We start from the raw sequence: 15483 nt of genomic DNA, 5'->3' as shown, positions 1-15483 counted from the left end.
CAGAAACTTGTCAGTTCCCGTCTGGACTACTGCAACTCACTGTTGGCTGGGCTCCCCGCTTGTGCCATCATACCCCTGCAACTTATCCAGAACGCTGCAGCCCGCCTGGTTTTCAATCTTCCCAAGTTCTCCCATATCACCCGGCTCCTCCGAACACTCCACTGACTTCCAGTCAAAGCTTACTTCAAGCACAAGACTATGGTGCTTACCTACGGAGCAGCAAGAGGAACTGCCCCTCCCTACTTCAGGCTATGCTCAAACCCTACACCCAACCTGAGTACTCTGTTCTGCCACCTCTGGTCTTCTGGCCCTACCACCCCTACGGGAGGACAGCAGAGTCCCTGCCCATCTTCCGAAAACATCTGATAACCTACCTCTTCAAACAGTATCTTAAATAATCCTCCTCACCTCGACCCCCCCCCCCCCCAAACCCTCCCCTCTCTTTCTAGCTCTGACTCTACTTCTGCTACTTTGAGGAAAATTGTTCTTTCTAAATTACTAAAAAGTCATTGTGTGTATGTTGCTTCCCATGTATGTCTGTTTGTCTGTCCATGCAGGTTGCCAGGGTGCTGTCTGCACTGCAGGCAGGTAACAAAGGTACTCAGGCCTGCATCACAGCAGCTAGTGCTGTGTCTGGCATCATCGCGGACCTCGACACAACCATCATGTTCGCCTCGGCCGGAACACTCAACCCTGAGAACGAAGAGACCTTCGCTGACCACAGGTGAGACTAGAGCAGGTCACAGTAATGAGGTGAACACTATTCTGTTGAGGAGATTACCTTGGGCCAAACTCGTTATGTCTACAGAAACCACAAGCCAAGTAGAGGTGAATGAAGGAATGAATAGAATGGATGGACTTTGACCTCATACAAGATGGCTTTCTTTTAAGGAAAGGGACTGTCTCTTCCCATGAACTGAGTGTTCAATTCAATACATTTTTATTTATACCAATGGGTGTTTGACAAGCTGTTGTGTGATGTCCCTCAGGGAGAGCATTCTGAAGACAGCCAAGGCTCTGGTGGAGGACACTAAGCTGCTGGTGTCTGGGGCAGCGTCCAGTCAGGACAGACTGGCCCAGGCTGCCCAGTCCTCAGTCAAGACCATTACCATGCTCACTGACGTGGTCAAAATTGGAGCTACAAGCATGGGCTCTGACGACCCAGAGACTCAGGTAATACACTGACCGCACCCTGTTGTACTGAAATGACAACACATAATTGTAACGCTACAACAAACTTTCATTAAAAAACAACTTTTTTACCCCTGATAAATTTGTCGTATTTCTATGTCTACATATTTATATGACATACCTCTAAGTAGTCCAATAGTGATTTAACATGTATGCCCATGTATTATATAAAGGTCATCCTGATAGGCTTGTACTGTTCTGTTAGTCTGTTGTCATTCTGTTTAGCCATTCTGTAATCAGGCCTTTTGACACACAAATTTCCTCCCTGTGTATCTCTCCACTACATTCTACCAGAAGTAGCATTGCTCCAGGTAGAAATGATAAGGCCAGGCTCTGTTAAATCCTTTACCTCAGGTAGGCCTTATACACCTGTACTCTGTCCATTGTGTTGTATTAACGTGGTCTCTCTCTCTCCCCCCTCCCTCCCCTAAGGTGGTCCTCATTAATGCGGTGAGAGACGTGGCCAAGGCTCTAGCTGAGCTAATCAGCGCCACCAAGTGTGCTTCAGGCAAGCCAGCTGATGACCCGTCCATGTATCAGCTGAAGAGTGCTGCCAAGGTACTGTAAGGCATACACTGCTCTAACATAGAGAATATACCACGGAATGTTACACACCTTGGAGTGTCTATTCAGCCACCCTTGTTTTACAGAAATGAAGCTTCAGTATAAGGAGATGCAGATCATATCTATACAAGATGCTGTCTCTGTGTCATGGCAGTATGTTCTCCAAGAAACACAAATGGTGCTATTTCCAGAAGGATATGACAGTTCCATTATCTGTGTTTGTGTGTGTGTGTGTGTGTGTGTGTGTGTGTGTGTGTGTGTGTGTGTGTGTGTGTGTGTGTGTGTGTGTGTGTGTGTGTGTGTGTACCAGTATCACCGAGATGGGTGTGAGTGTGACTCATGCTTGTCACAGGGGGTGTGAACTCTGAGCAATCTGTGATCACCACTGTGACTAGGTCTAGAGGCTCCTTATGTCCCACACTCTGGTCTGAAATTTGTATAGTATTTTCCTTCTTTACTGTTGGCAGGCTGTCAACTGAGACCCCATTCTGGTCTCTGGTGCTAGGGGGAGACAACTCCACCTGCTGGCCTGTCTCTCTGTGTTCAGTAAGTGTCCTCCTCACATCTCTCTCTTTATATCTGACAGGTGATGGTTACCAACGTGACATCCCTGCTGAAGACTGTGAAGGCTGTGGAGGATGAGGCTACCCGCGGGACGAGGGCACTGGAGGCCACCATTGAGTGCATCAAACAGGAGTTGACAGTAAGACGCCCTAAAAGTCTCTCCTTGCCACTCTGTACTAGTGATATATCATAAAGGAGACCCAGGCTGCCAGGCTGGTTAAAGACAGGATGTTGTGCCGGTGTACTGAATGCTGTACCTAAGTGTTTTTACTCAACCTTAAACTCTCTGATATCTTGTCCATCTTTGCCCCTCCTCCACAAAGCCCTGCAGTCTTCTCATTGCTCTTCTCAGGGATTGTGTTGCAGACACAGGGGGAAAGAGAGACAGAAATGTTAATCAGCTTGTTTTTCTAGTGATTTACTGCCAATCCTTATCAGTGTACCCTCAGGACCACAACAGGTGTTACCTAGGCTGCAGCGGTGAAATCCAAACCAAACACAGCCCACTTAGCTCATAATTACAGTGGCATCAGTAACACTAGGACATTTGTCCACCTCACTTGTTTACTTTAACAGTGGTCGTGAGCCCGGGGTGACTGTTGACAGTTCAAGACTAACAATGATAAAGGCCAGGAGCATTTTCTGGTCAGGTCATATGGTCAGAAAAAACTCCTGTCCATAGTAATGATGCACCAACCTGTGAATGAAAGTAGGTCAACCAAAGTGGCTGTCAGTGTAGTCACAGTGACTCATGCTGTGTGTGCACAGGTGTTCCAGTCCAAGGACGTCCCCGAAAAGTCGACCACACCGGAAGAGTTCATCCGCATGACAAAGGGCATCACCACGGCAACGGCCAAGGCTGTGGCAGCAGGAAACTCTGCCCAGCAGGAGCACGTCATCGCCACGGCCAACCTGAGCCGCAAAGCCATCTCTGATATGCTGACCACCTGCAAGGTGATAATCCATCCATCCAGCTCTGCCAACTCCGGCCTCACATCCTCTCACAGACACCACATCACTCCCATACTGCCGCTTTGCCAGGGAAAACATGAAAGCAGGGCAGCAGGGACTAGTTTAGATGTCTGGTGTGACTCTCACTGTTCAATGTCACTCAGTCTGGAATGTTAGTCATGAAGTCCTTCAGGCGCATCACAAAAGTGGGCTTACAGCAGTGAACTGACCAGGGGGGAAAGGAAGAAAAGGCTTATGGCGATCTTAACGAAATTACTTTTTCTGCCCCACCTATCACTGCTGTAGCAATGCAGTAGCGATATTAAGGCTGTAATTCTATACAGGAGAGCCTAGTGGTCTTCAGCATACCTTTTAGACACCTTTTTATATTACTTTGACTTGATAGTCAATATCATTAGGCAGAGAACCTTATTTTCTGAAAATAATCTATAAACATCCAGTCCGTTGTTGTGTTGTCTCGCTCTCCTCTAGCAAGCGGCCTGTCATCCAGAGGTGAGTGAGGAGGTGAGGAATAAGGCCCTGCTCTACGGATCAGAGTGCACCACTGGATACATCCACCTGCTGGAGCAAGTACTGCTGGTGAGATGGAGAATACAGTACATTACACAGACAACACCTACCTTCTGTTAGCTGGGCCTGATAACATCTGGCTCCATGATTTGTTGTGTGTCTGTCTGTCTGTCTGTCTGTCTGTCTGTCCAGGTGCTCCAGAAGCCCACAGCGGACCAGAGGCAGCAGCTGGCAGTACACTCCAAGTGCGTTGCGGGGTGTGTGACAGAGCTCATCCAGACGGCTGAGGCCATGAAGGGTGAGGCTGCCACACACACACACATTCACCTAGAGAAGCATAGTTAGACCAGACTACAGCATATTGCAGAGTCCCAGTATATCATTCTGACAATTTATTCAAACAGTAGCACACAATGTAAATTAGTTTAGGGATGTTTTCTTCCCAGGGTGTATAATGGCTTTGTGTGAGTAGAATATCCACAATAATGAAAATACCAAAACCACCCCATTTATCCACAGGTTATGTAGACAGATAATATAGAACATTTGCTGTAGAGTGGGCCTAACATCCTGAGTCATTGCAATGTAAATTGTCAACATATTAGTTCAGTAGGTTGGCTATCACATGTATGTATACCAGGATTTTTTCCTCCAGCCCTGCTGCCTGCCGTCCATATCTCTGACAGGACTAATATATTGTGTTTGGTTGAGAATTGGATCCCAGCATACAGCCAACGACCCACTGGGGCTCTCCATTTCACATGGCTAATGTCTCTTGTTTTCCCTCTCTCTTTCATGCCTCAGATGGAGGTAAGGGAGAGATGGGGGTGTTTGGTTCCTGCCGATCACCGTTCACTCAGGCATATAGGAGAGCTAGAGGGGAGAGGGGAGGGTTACTGAACAAATTTCCCCAGGGTTCAACATAATCTGGAAAAACATCATTCCATCTGCTTTTCCAAGCTGTTCCCAAACGGTCCTGTTTTATGGCCACTTTAAAACCTATAAAGAGTGACAATGATCCATCGAAAGTACATTTCTTCAAACTCTTATTTAACCTTATTTAACATTGAGGCATTATAATCACTATCAATTGATCAATCAAATGTATTTATAAAGCCCTTATAACATCAGCAGTTGTCACAAAGTGCAATACAGATACCCAGCTTAACACCCCAAAGAGCATGCAATGCAGATGTAGAGGCACAGTGGCTAGGAAAAACTCCCCAGAAAGGCATGAACCTACAGTAGGATGAATCCTAGTGAGGAACAAGGCTCTGGGAGGTGGCCAGTCCTCTTCTGGCTGTGCCGGGTGGAGGTTATAAGAGTACATGGCCATTAAGGCCGTATCATTCTTCAAGATGTTCAAACATTCATAGATGACCAGCAGGGTCAAATAATAATCGCAGTTGTTAAAAAGGGTGCAACAGGTCAGCACCACAGGAGTAAATATCAGTTGGCTTTCCATAGTCGAGCATTCAGAGGTCAAGACAGTAGGTTCGGGAGGGGCAGACAGACCCTAGCCCCCCGGCACATAGCTAGACTATTGCAGCATAGATACTGGAGACTAAGACGTGGGGTCGGGGGACACTGTTGCCCAGTCTATCGACAGAACTCGGCAGAGTGGAAAACATGCATGGTCGATCTGCTTGGCATTGTATGATCAGAGGTATAATTCTTGTTATCATTGCATGTGTGGAGTTGTGTTTGTGTGTTCTAAATTGACTGGTGACTTGTGTTATGTGTGGTGGCATTTTTATTGAAAGGGCATAAGTGAAGTGGCATTGTCTGAACTGGTGATCTGCCTTGGTGGTGTATGCTTTGGTTATATTTGTGTCTGTGTTAAGAGTTGTAGGATTACTATGATGTGTTGGGATTATACCTCTCGGTGGTGTGGTTTAGGGTCAGAATGGGTGGACCCTGAGGACCCCACTGTCATCGCTGAGACTGAGCTGCTGGGAGCGGCAGCCTCCATCGAAGCCGCAGCCAAGAAACTGGAGCAGCTGAAACCCAGAGCCAAGCCCAAGGTAGGCCTACCAGTCCCCTTCTCAACCACCTCTGACCCCTCCCTCCACACCTCCCAGAACAGACCTCCACCACAGAACACACCTGTCTACTAACCTATCTACTCACTCATCAGGAAAGCTACCTGGGCCAAAGAAAACAGAAGTTCACATTGACTTTGAAGTACAGTAATCTGTTAGTCTCAGAGCTGCTTTTAGAGGTTGTGATATGTTGGCAGGGAATAGGAGTATTGTGTGAACTGTAGCCTACCTCTAAAACGATGCTGACTCAAGACAGCCTACTTGTGTGTTCTGTAAGCTCGCAGAATGTTGATATATTTACGTCTGTTAGAAGGTTTGGTTTGGGGAGAAATCTGGTGTTTTTAGAGAGAATCTGTAGAGCTGTGTTGCCAGGAGACAATTACATTACTGGGACCTGAAACTTATGTTGGAATGAGTTCACATTTGTGATGATCTGTCTGAAGCCTATTGAAGGAAGGTCATCCTCCTTGTTGAACCCATTTCATTTGTTTTATTTTTACACTAAAATGAGAGGTGCCTTTCTCGGCCCAAGGTATTCTTCCACTTCATGGAGTGATATTAAACAAACCAACGTAACTTCTCTGGAAGGAAAAGGTTGTCTGTAAGAAAATTATGAACATCTTTGTGAGCTTTGTCTGTCTGAAATTGAAGTACAAAAGTTACACAGCTAGTATGAAAGGTTTAAGGTGTGTGTGTGTGTGTGTGTGTGTGTGTGTGTGTGTGTGTGTGTGTGTGTGTGTGTGTGTGTGTGTGTGTGTGTGTGTGTGTGTGTGTGTGTGTGTGTGTGTGTGTGTGTGTGTGTGTGTGTGTGTGTGTGTGTGTGTGTGTGTGTGTGTGTGCGCGCACTGTACCGTACCGTACCGGTACAGCTGTAGATTGGACCTCAGATCCTCCCAATACTCTTCCTTCTCTCCCAGTAGTGCTCTTCGGTGTACTTGTTTTGTGTCTTTGGTTGATCAGATCTGGTCCCTCCCTCCAGCTCTCTGGTGCACAACTAAACATGGTTGGAGAACCTCCTGTTTCCATTAGAAACTTCCTGATGGCCTTCCGGTTCAGATTTCAGTGTTTATAAGATAGAGGTGAAGGGTGGTTGGTTTCTTTAGGATGGCAGTATCTGTCTGCCCTCTAGTGATCTGTTAAAAATGGTGCATACTTTCTGCTTCCACAAGGCAGAGAGAGGCGGGACAAATATTTTGAGATCTTTTTTTCTATTATGAAACAATCATTCTTACCAGCTACAGTATACTATGTGTCCTACTATATCATGCAAGGTGTAGATTTACTTCGACCTCAAAATATCAAGCCCACAGTACACCGTGTGAAAGGGACACTGTATACAACATCTAAACCATGATGAGGTACTGTCTTACTGATTATCTACAACCCCTGCTGTTCACCTTCTGCTCCCTCCTTTCATCCTTCCCTCTCTGTGCCCCTTCTCCCCTCCCCAGCATGCTTCACTCTCCCTCCATTCTCTTGAGTTGTAGACCTGGAAGCCTTCTCTGCAGGCCTCTGTCTGATATGTTTGATATATTAGGTTGTTATTCAGTCCAACTATATATCAAACATATTCCTACAGTGTCCCGCCCTGTCTCCAGCCACGTGTCCCTTGTGTGTTGGTTCTGCTGGCATGATCTATGGTCACTGATTGGTGTAGTCTACTGAGACAGGAATGACATCATTTGTAATTCCAACGTAATTCATTATCCTTTTAGAATGGGTGTTTCTCTACTATATGAATCTTGCAAAGTGTTTGGTTTGGATTTTCCAACAGCAAACAGTATTTGAAGATCTGTTGGAAGGATTCCCCATTATGAAATGTGTTGGTGGATGTGATTGGCCGGTTACTCAACATAGCACCATAAAACAACCAATGGAGTTTGTTGTTTTGTCTTATTGCCACAAGATGTCGCCCTAAGTGCATTTCCATTGTTAAATGTGTGGTTTTGCCATAGAGATAGATAGAGAACTCATATTTGTATTTGTGCCATTATAGCGTCTGTGACAGCATGGGAATTTCCATTCTGAAATAGTCAATTTTCTTCTTTACTATTGGCTGATCCCTCCTGATGACCTTGTCTGGCCCAGACCTAGTTCACCGATTTTTAATCTGGTATTGTGATCAGGGTCACCAGGAGGGATCAACCAATGAAGTTGGAAGTCCCACCGAGTTGACTACATTAAAATGGTGGAAGCCCTCAAGAGCGCTGCCCATACTGACACAGCCTTTTGGCCACTAGAGGCCACTATCATTCTCTATGGGTTTTGCTTTCAGCAAGCAGATGAGACGCTGGACTTTGAGGAGCAGATCCTGGAGGCAGCTAAATCCATTGCTGCAGCCACCAGTGCCCTGGTGAAGTCTGCTTCTGTAGCCCAGAGAGAGTTGGTGGCACAGGGCAAGGTCAGCTACAACTGTTTTAGAATAATCAGTGTCTGAATGTAACCTCAGCAAAAAACAGTACTGTATCTCTCACACTCTACTCTCCAGGTAGGATCCATTCTTGCCAATGCTGTGGATGATGGCCAGTGGTCTCAGGGTCTCGTATCTGCTGTGAGTTCCCATCATTGTTTATATTTTTATGTAGTATTATGACTAAACTTTACTGTGAAACTGTGCATGGGGAATCAACCTCATATCTACTGAATTGTCCGTCTGAGGCAGTACCCTAATGTATGGTTGCTGTTCCCTGTAGGCTCGGATGGTGGCGGCAGCTACTAGTAACCTGTGTGAGGCGGCCAATGCCTCTGTGCAGGGCCACTCCAGTGAGGAGAAGCTCATCTCTTCAGCCAAGCAGGTGGCAGCCTCCACAGCTCAGCTCCTAGTGGCCTGTAAGGTCAAAGCTCAACCGGACTCTGAGGCCATGAGGAGACTGCAGGTATAATCCTACTAAACACAACCCACTGGGTTCCACTGCTGTCTCTCTGACATCACCTCTACACACTAAGATGGCATTAACCGCGGGGTTTGTCTCCATAAGGCTGCTGGGAACGCTGTCAAACGGGCATCCGACAACCTGGTGAAGGCGGCTCAGAAAGCTGCCTTTGATAAAGCTGATGACCATAGTGTGGTGGTCAAGACCAAGTTCGTGGGTGGCATTGCTCAGGTGAGATTTCAGTTTAGATTTGAAATGTTACTTTGTGCATTTTCCACCTCTACCTCATCAACTGTTCCCAGCTTTAACGTTGCTTTCACATCCAAACATTTTCCTCTCTAAATGGTTCTGATATTGAGGTAGGCCACTACAGTATGACTGAATCTCACATCAGCTGCATTTCAAATCTGTGGTTGAGCAGGCATCCACTCCCTTTTCATCCATTACCAAATGTAGAGTAATTGAAGAGTGAATATCTACCCCGTGGTGTGTGTGTGTGTGTGTGTGTGTGTGTGTGTGTGTGTGTGTGTGTGTGTGTGTGTGTGTGTGTGTGTGTGTGTGTGTGTGTGTGTGTGTGTGTGTATTAACACTGAAGTGTGTGTATTAACACTGAAGTGTGTGTGTGTATTAACACTGAAGTGTGTGTGTGTATTAACACTGAAGTGTGTGTGTGTATTAACACTGAAGTGTGTGTGTGTGTAACACTGAAGTGTGTGTGTGTGTAACACTGAAGTGTGTGTGTCGCTCTGGATAAGAGCGTCTGCTAAATGACTTAAATGTAAATGTAAATGTGTAACACTGAAGTGTGTGTGTGTGTGTGTAATACTGAAGTGTGTGTGTGTGTGTGTGTGTGTAATACTGAAGTGTGTGTAATACTGAAGTGTGTGTGTGTGTGTGTGTGTGTGTGTAATACTGAAGTGTGTGTGTGTGTGTGTGTAATACTGAAGTGTGTGTGTGTGTAACACTGAAGTGTGTGTGTGTGTGTAACACTGAAGTGTGTGTGTGTGTGTGTGTACCACTGAAGTGTGTGTGTAACACTGAATTGTGTGTGTGTGTGTAACACTGAAAAGTGTGTGTGTGTGTGTGTGTGTGTGTGTGTGTGTGTGTGTGTGTGTGTGTGTGTGTGTGTGTGTGTGTGTGTGTGTGTGTGTAACACTGAAGTGTGTGTGTGTGTGTGTGTGTGTGTGTGTGTGTGTGTGTGTGTGTGTGTGTGTGTGTGTGTGTGTGTGTGTGTGTGTTTAACACTGAAGTGTGTGTGTGTGTGTGTAACACTGAAGTGTGTGTGTGTGTGTGTGTGTGTCACTGAAGTGTGTGTGTAACACTGAAGTGTGTGTGTGTGTAACACTGAAGTGTGCATGTGTGTGTAACACTGAAGTGTGTGTGTGTGTGTGTGTGTGTGTAACTGAAGTGTGTGTGTGTGTGTGTGTGTGTAAAACTGAAGTGTGTGTAACACTGAAGTGTGTGTGTGTGTAACACTGAAGTGTGTGTGTGTGTGTGTGTAACACTGAAGTGTGTGTGTGTAACACTGAAGTGTGTGTTTGTGTGTAACACTGAAGTGTGTGTGTGTGTGTGTGTGTGTGTGTAACACTGAAGTGTGTGTGTGTGTGTGTGTGTAACATTGAAGTGTGTGTTTGTGTGTAACACAGAAGTGTGTGTGTGTTTGTAACACTGAAGTGAGCGTGTGTGTGTGTAACACTGAAGTGTGTGTGTGTGTGTAACACTGAAGTGTGTGTGTGTAACACTGAAGTGTGTGTGTGTTTGCATAACACTGGCTCCTAACCAGCCCCCCCCCCATCAGAGACACTCTCCCAAAGCGGGTCTCTCTCAAGTGGGCCAGTCATAACCCACCCACTGCCATCTCCCAAATCCACAAGAGCTATTTGCTTAAGAAAATAAATAGATACTTACTCCATACTTATATTTAAGACGTTTCACTAGTTACCACAGAAGAGTTATGTTAATTCTAGGTTTTCCATAACCCGCTTTTAAGAAACCTACTGAGAAATCTGGGAAATGGCTATGAGCTGTATTCCAAATGTTTTGAAGAAAATATTATTTCCTTTGTATTTGTAAAAACTTATCAATCAAGTCCATGTACACTAAAGGGACTGGAGGAAATGATTTGATGATATTATAACCTGTAGGGGCGCTGTGTTACAGGACATTTTGGAGATGAGCAGCCTGACGCATATATTTGACCATTTCCTTCTCCCCTCAGATCATTGCAGCCCAGGAGGAGATGCTGAGGAAGGAGAGAGAGCTGGAGGAGGCCAGGAAGAAGCTAGCTCAGATCAGACAGCAGCAGTACAAGTTCCTGCCCACTGAGCTAAGGGAGGATCAGAGCTGATTGGTCAAGAGCAAAGTAAATGGACATCTGATTGGAACCTATTGTTACACAGAGATGTAGCTTACTCCAGCGATTTGCTGTTTCTCTCACACACGGGTAGAGTGTATAACGTATTTGGGCCAGGACTGTTTCATGAGTGGAACTAGTGTGTGTGTGTGCGTGCGTGTGCGTTTCACAGAGGATGATATTGACATTATGACATAAGGACCAGCTGGCTACAGCTGTGCTTTATTAGCAGAGTTAGGACCTGCAATCCAAAGGTTGAGACAGATGCCCTTATTGATTTTATGGTAGGATACTCAATAAGGACATCACAGTTAAATGAACATTACTGGATCCAATAATGATAAATACTATAAATACTTTAAAACCTGTAAAAGCTCATAAAAAGGGATAGCTCCCTCTCCAACTGGCACAGGGATCCATAGCTTCAGTTCCTCACACAACATATTAGTGTTGATCTACTGTAGGTATTGCAGTACTCTGCATCATTTGAATCATTAGCCTGCATGCACCATTATGACTTGACAGGTCTGGTATCTTAATTTGATCACTCTGTTGCAGAGAATTTTCCTACGCAGTAAGAAATGCAAATTGTAGTGCATTCAAGGTTTAAAAAGGCTTCTAAATGTTGTAATTTCCACTTCAAATGTTAGACTTGATTTGCCCTAATGAATAATGTATCAACCCCTACAAAAATGCCCTTTAATTATAATCCACATAATAATTAAAATGACCTGTTGCTACAGGATTATTTTCCTGCTGTGAGAAGCAGGGTCAAATTAAGATCTGTACATATCAATAAAGCCACTAACCAATAGTTTAGCTTAGGATTGGACATTTGTAATATGTTAGTATATGAATGTGATCTTTGGAATTGCTGTTGAATAATTAAACGTTTGATTTTATGTACTATATTTAATGTAATAGAACTTCAGCTCCACACCAAATTCGTAGTGTCAGTGAGTGGGTTTGAGTGGATAGTAAAGCCAACAGCAGACACTAGTTCATCTCTTACAGCATCGTAATTCCTTTTTAAAGTAATACTTCTCTAAGTAATAATTATCCCTGGTGTGTCAGTAGGGAGATCCCTGCCTCGGCTCCCATGTTGGGACATTCGGCTGTCACTCATATTTCAGGAGCAGGGAGCAGTCATGGCAGAGGGTTGTTAATGGGTTAAATCTCGAAGTCTATGTGCAATTGTTTTGGCAGACTGGTATTCTCTCCCTCAAGCCCTCACACTCTTTTTGGTTTTCCTGCTGCCTGCAGGAGGCTCTGTTTACATTCTTTCTCATATTTGTTCTCTCTTTCTTTCCTTTGTGTTGTAATTCCAGTCTAATTGACAGTAGCCAGAGTTTGGTTGGGAGTTCCACCATACGCACGCAACAGCAAAGCTATGCTCTGTCTGTCCGTTGCCTGTTCAGCTGGTGGTGTTTGGTTTATACTCAGATTCCATTGAGGTTGGGAGGTGAGCTTGTCCTCGTTCATGTTCTTATTGTTCCTCTAACCATAGCAACACATTACCACTCATTATACTGTGTCAGACTAACAAGAGAGCAGCACTGATTGGAATTGTGTATGCAGCTGTGTATGCAGCTGTGTATGGCTTTTCCCCTCTTCAACATGTAGGAAACTGTAGGATGTGGTGTAGAATGGCACTGAGATGGCTGGTATAACCTTATGCACTGAGGAGAGCAAGCAATGCCTTCCATGTCCAACCATTCAGGATTTCTACTAACGCTCCTGTCAAATGTATTAGTGATGAAACCGCATACAGTACAGTTCTGACTAGGGCTGGGACGATACCAGTATTGCAATACTTGTTAGTATCGTGTAAAGGAAACAAAACACAAAGCGGATTTAACTTGTTTAGAAAAACATCCCTAATGTTGGAATGAAACATCATTATGTTGTCATCCAGAGTCACATGTATATATTTGCCAAGCTATAGCATGCTTTTAAATGACCAAAGAGTTTGGTCTGCTTTGTGTTTTTCATTTTTGTAATGGAAAAAAATATTGCGATACTGGTATCGTCCTGTCCCTAGCCCTGAGTAGGAAAATAGTTAATTTATGTTATTCCAGTATTGGAATAGTATAAGGTCATTAGTATTGTATCCACCCCAGCAGCTCAGTCCCTCATTGTCAGTCTGTGGTCTGCATTGTGTACCAGTGCCTTAATTGAAATCCCGCTGTAACAACATCTAAAGGCTTGTCCTTCTGGATAAGAACATGTATCCCGTCTAACCCAAACTCTCTCTGGGCCATTACCTATCACCTAGTCCTATGCCATAACACAATGTATTGCCTTGGCTGGTAGCCCATCTGCCTGCCGTAAACCATGCTGGTATATAAAGTGCATCCATGGATATGTTTTAGGTTTTAGACTATATACAGAAATGAATACACACTCCACTGCATTCCATGAGCATGTGGCAAGTTGTTATTGAACTCTTAAAGATGAGAACTTGCTCTGCCTTGAACATTCAACATACACAAAATCCTTATAAATAGGACTAAATAACATCCTTGTTTCATCGTTAAACCACTATAAATTAAGTCTTTATCGATAAATGTAACGACTACCCTGAGATAAGGTATATTGTCTAAGCAATTTGTCTATAAGCATTAACTGGAATAGGAAAAACGACTAGCTGTTATTCAAATGTAGGTGTTGTGCTTTCTTTAACAGACTGAATTAATTTCAACAGTTGAACTGATGCTGTATGTCTAATATTTATCTTGTCACAAAAGTATTTTTTGTATTCACCGAAAATAAATAATTTGAAACAAACATGGCCCAGTTTGTAAGTGGTCATTGTGTTTAATTTACTGTATGTATCATTCATTCTTGAACAGGAATCATGAATGAACTTCAAGGAAATTGAATAGCGAAACAAAGCAAAGGCTATATCAGCTCACCAACATTCTTTCCAGTAGATGTCACTGTTAGTCTTTTCAATGTAGAGATTGGGGTCACTGGGTGTTTTGAGACACTGGGTGTTTTGCTGTAGTGGATGGAGAGTGCAAATTCAGGCAGACCAAATATGGTCATACAGTATGTGCTGTATTCCCCTGGTTCACAGAACAGACCCTGAACCATGCAGAGACTGACTGTCATTTTAGATGTTTGTACTTTCAGTTCAGTTGATCAGATTCCCAATAGATTCAAATGGATTACCATTTCTATAACGTTGTCTGTATAAGTCCTCTGATGTTAAAAGTGATGCCATGCAATTCTGATCAGCTGTTCTACGTCAAGTAGACCTTACGTTGGCAGTGAGCACATTCTCCTCAGGTGACAAATCTTCCAGTAAGTCTGGAGCTCACATGCCAGTCCTCCTCTCAGTGCCCTGCCATGGGCTCCCCAGGACAGACTGTATGAAAGACGGTCAGAGCAGAGGTGCCCAGCAGTGCGATACACATAGTCAGCATAATGAACACCATATTTGGTTGTTTGACTGTTTTGGTCTCATGCGAGGCCACACAGTGGAGAGGGGAAACTCAAGCCATGTGTCCAGCAGGGAAGGGGTTGCCATTCCATCACAACTTAGACCAGAGGAAGAGGATGATGTTTGTTTGGGGAGCTTTGGCTTAGGAATAGGACTATAACTCTCAATGGGCTGAATAATGGTGTGTAGAACCCACAATCTCCAGTGGGTCTATCCTCTTATTGCCATGAACTTCATGATTGCAGTCTGATTAGGAAACCACTTTATTAGACCTGCAATCAAGTTCTGCAAAATGTCTGTTTGGCACACCAGCATGAAAAACTTCATGGCTCCAACAATGATAACACTAATAGCGATTTTTCTTTTTTTGTTGTTGTTTATATACAGTGCCCTCAAAGTATTCATACCCCTTGAATTACTCCAAATGTTGTTGTTACTGCCTGAAATCTTAATCACCCATCTACACACAATTTTTGCTAATTTATTGAAAATGAAATACAGAAATATCTAATTTAAATAAGTATTCACACCCTGAATCAATAATTTGTAGAAACACCTTCTGGGTAAGTCTCTAAGAGCTTTCTACACCTGGATTTTGCAACATTTGCTCATTGTTCTTTAAAAAATCCTTCAAGCTCCATTAAATTGGTTGTTGATCATTGCTAGACAACCATTTTCAAGTAGATTTAAGTGAAAACTGTTACTCGGTCACTCCGTAACATTCACTGTCTTCTTGGTAAGCAACTCCAGTGTAAATTTGGCTTGTGTTTCCGGTTATTGTCCTGCTGAAGGGTAGAAAGCAGACAACCAAGTTTTCCTTTACGATTTTGCCTGTGCTTAGCGCCATTCTATTTTTTATCTTGGAAAACTCCCCAGTCCTTAACGATTACAAGCATACCCATAACATGATGCAGCCATCACTACGCCTGTAAATATGGAGAGTGGTACTCAGTAATGTGTTGTATTGGA

At 44.1% G+C, this 15483-nt stretch overlaps 1 protein-coding gene across 2 annotated transcripts in view; it reads left to right on the top strand.

The window, feature by feature from the left end:
* Positions 1-13860, top strand: part of LOC135509352 (talin-2-like) — a 124790-nt gene extending 110930 nt beyond the window's left edge. The window contains exons 45-57 of one of the 2 annotated variants that reach the window (XM_064929945.1): positions 558-724; positions 990-1173; positions 1624-1749; positions 2342-2458; positions 3088-3273; positions 3763-3870; positions 3994-4099; positions 5701-5825; positions 8119-8244; positions 8332-8394; positions 8537-8719; positions 8822-8947; positions 10935-13860. In XM_064929945.1, coding sequence (XP_064786017.1) covers positions 558-724; positions 990-1173; positions 1624-1749; positions 2342-2458; positions 3088-3273; positions 3763-3870; positions 3994-4099; positions 5701-5825; positions 8119-8244; positions 8332-8394; positions 8537-8719; positions 8822-8947; positions 10935-11063 — 1746 coding nt within the window. In that variant the 3' untranslated portion in view covers positions 11064-13860. Of the gene's footprint in view, positions 1-557; positions 725-989; positions 1174-1623; positions 1750-2341; positions 2459-3087; positions 3274-3762; positions 3871-3993; positions 4100-4605; positions 5654-5700; positions 5826-8118; positions 8245-8331; positions 8395-8536; positions 8720-8821; positions 8948-10934 lie in introns of those variants that run through there. The other variant, XM_064929946.1, reaches the window with a different exon arrangement.
* The last annotated feature ends 1623 nt before the right edge of the window (positions 13861-15483 follow it).

The sequence above is a fragment of the Oncorhynchus masou genome, chromosome 22 (assembly GCF_036934945.1).
Source record: "Oncorhynchus masou masou isolate Uvic2021 chromosome 22, UVic_Omas_1.1, whole genome shotgun sequence".
Taxonomy (NCBI): domain Eukaryota; kingdom Metazoa; phylum Chordata; class Actinopteri; order Salmoniformes; family Salmonidae; genus Oncorhynchus; species Oncorhynchus masou.
Note: the sequence above shows the minus strand (reverse complement) of the source record. Positions and strands in the feature narration are given on the sequence as shown.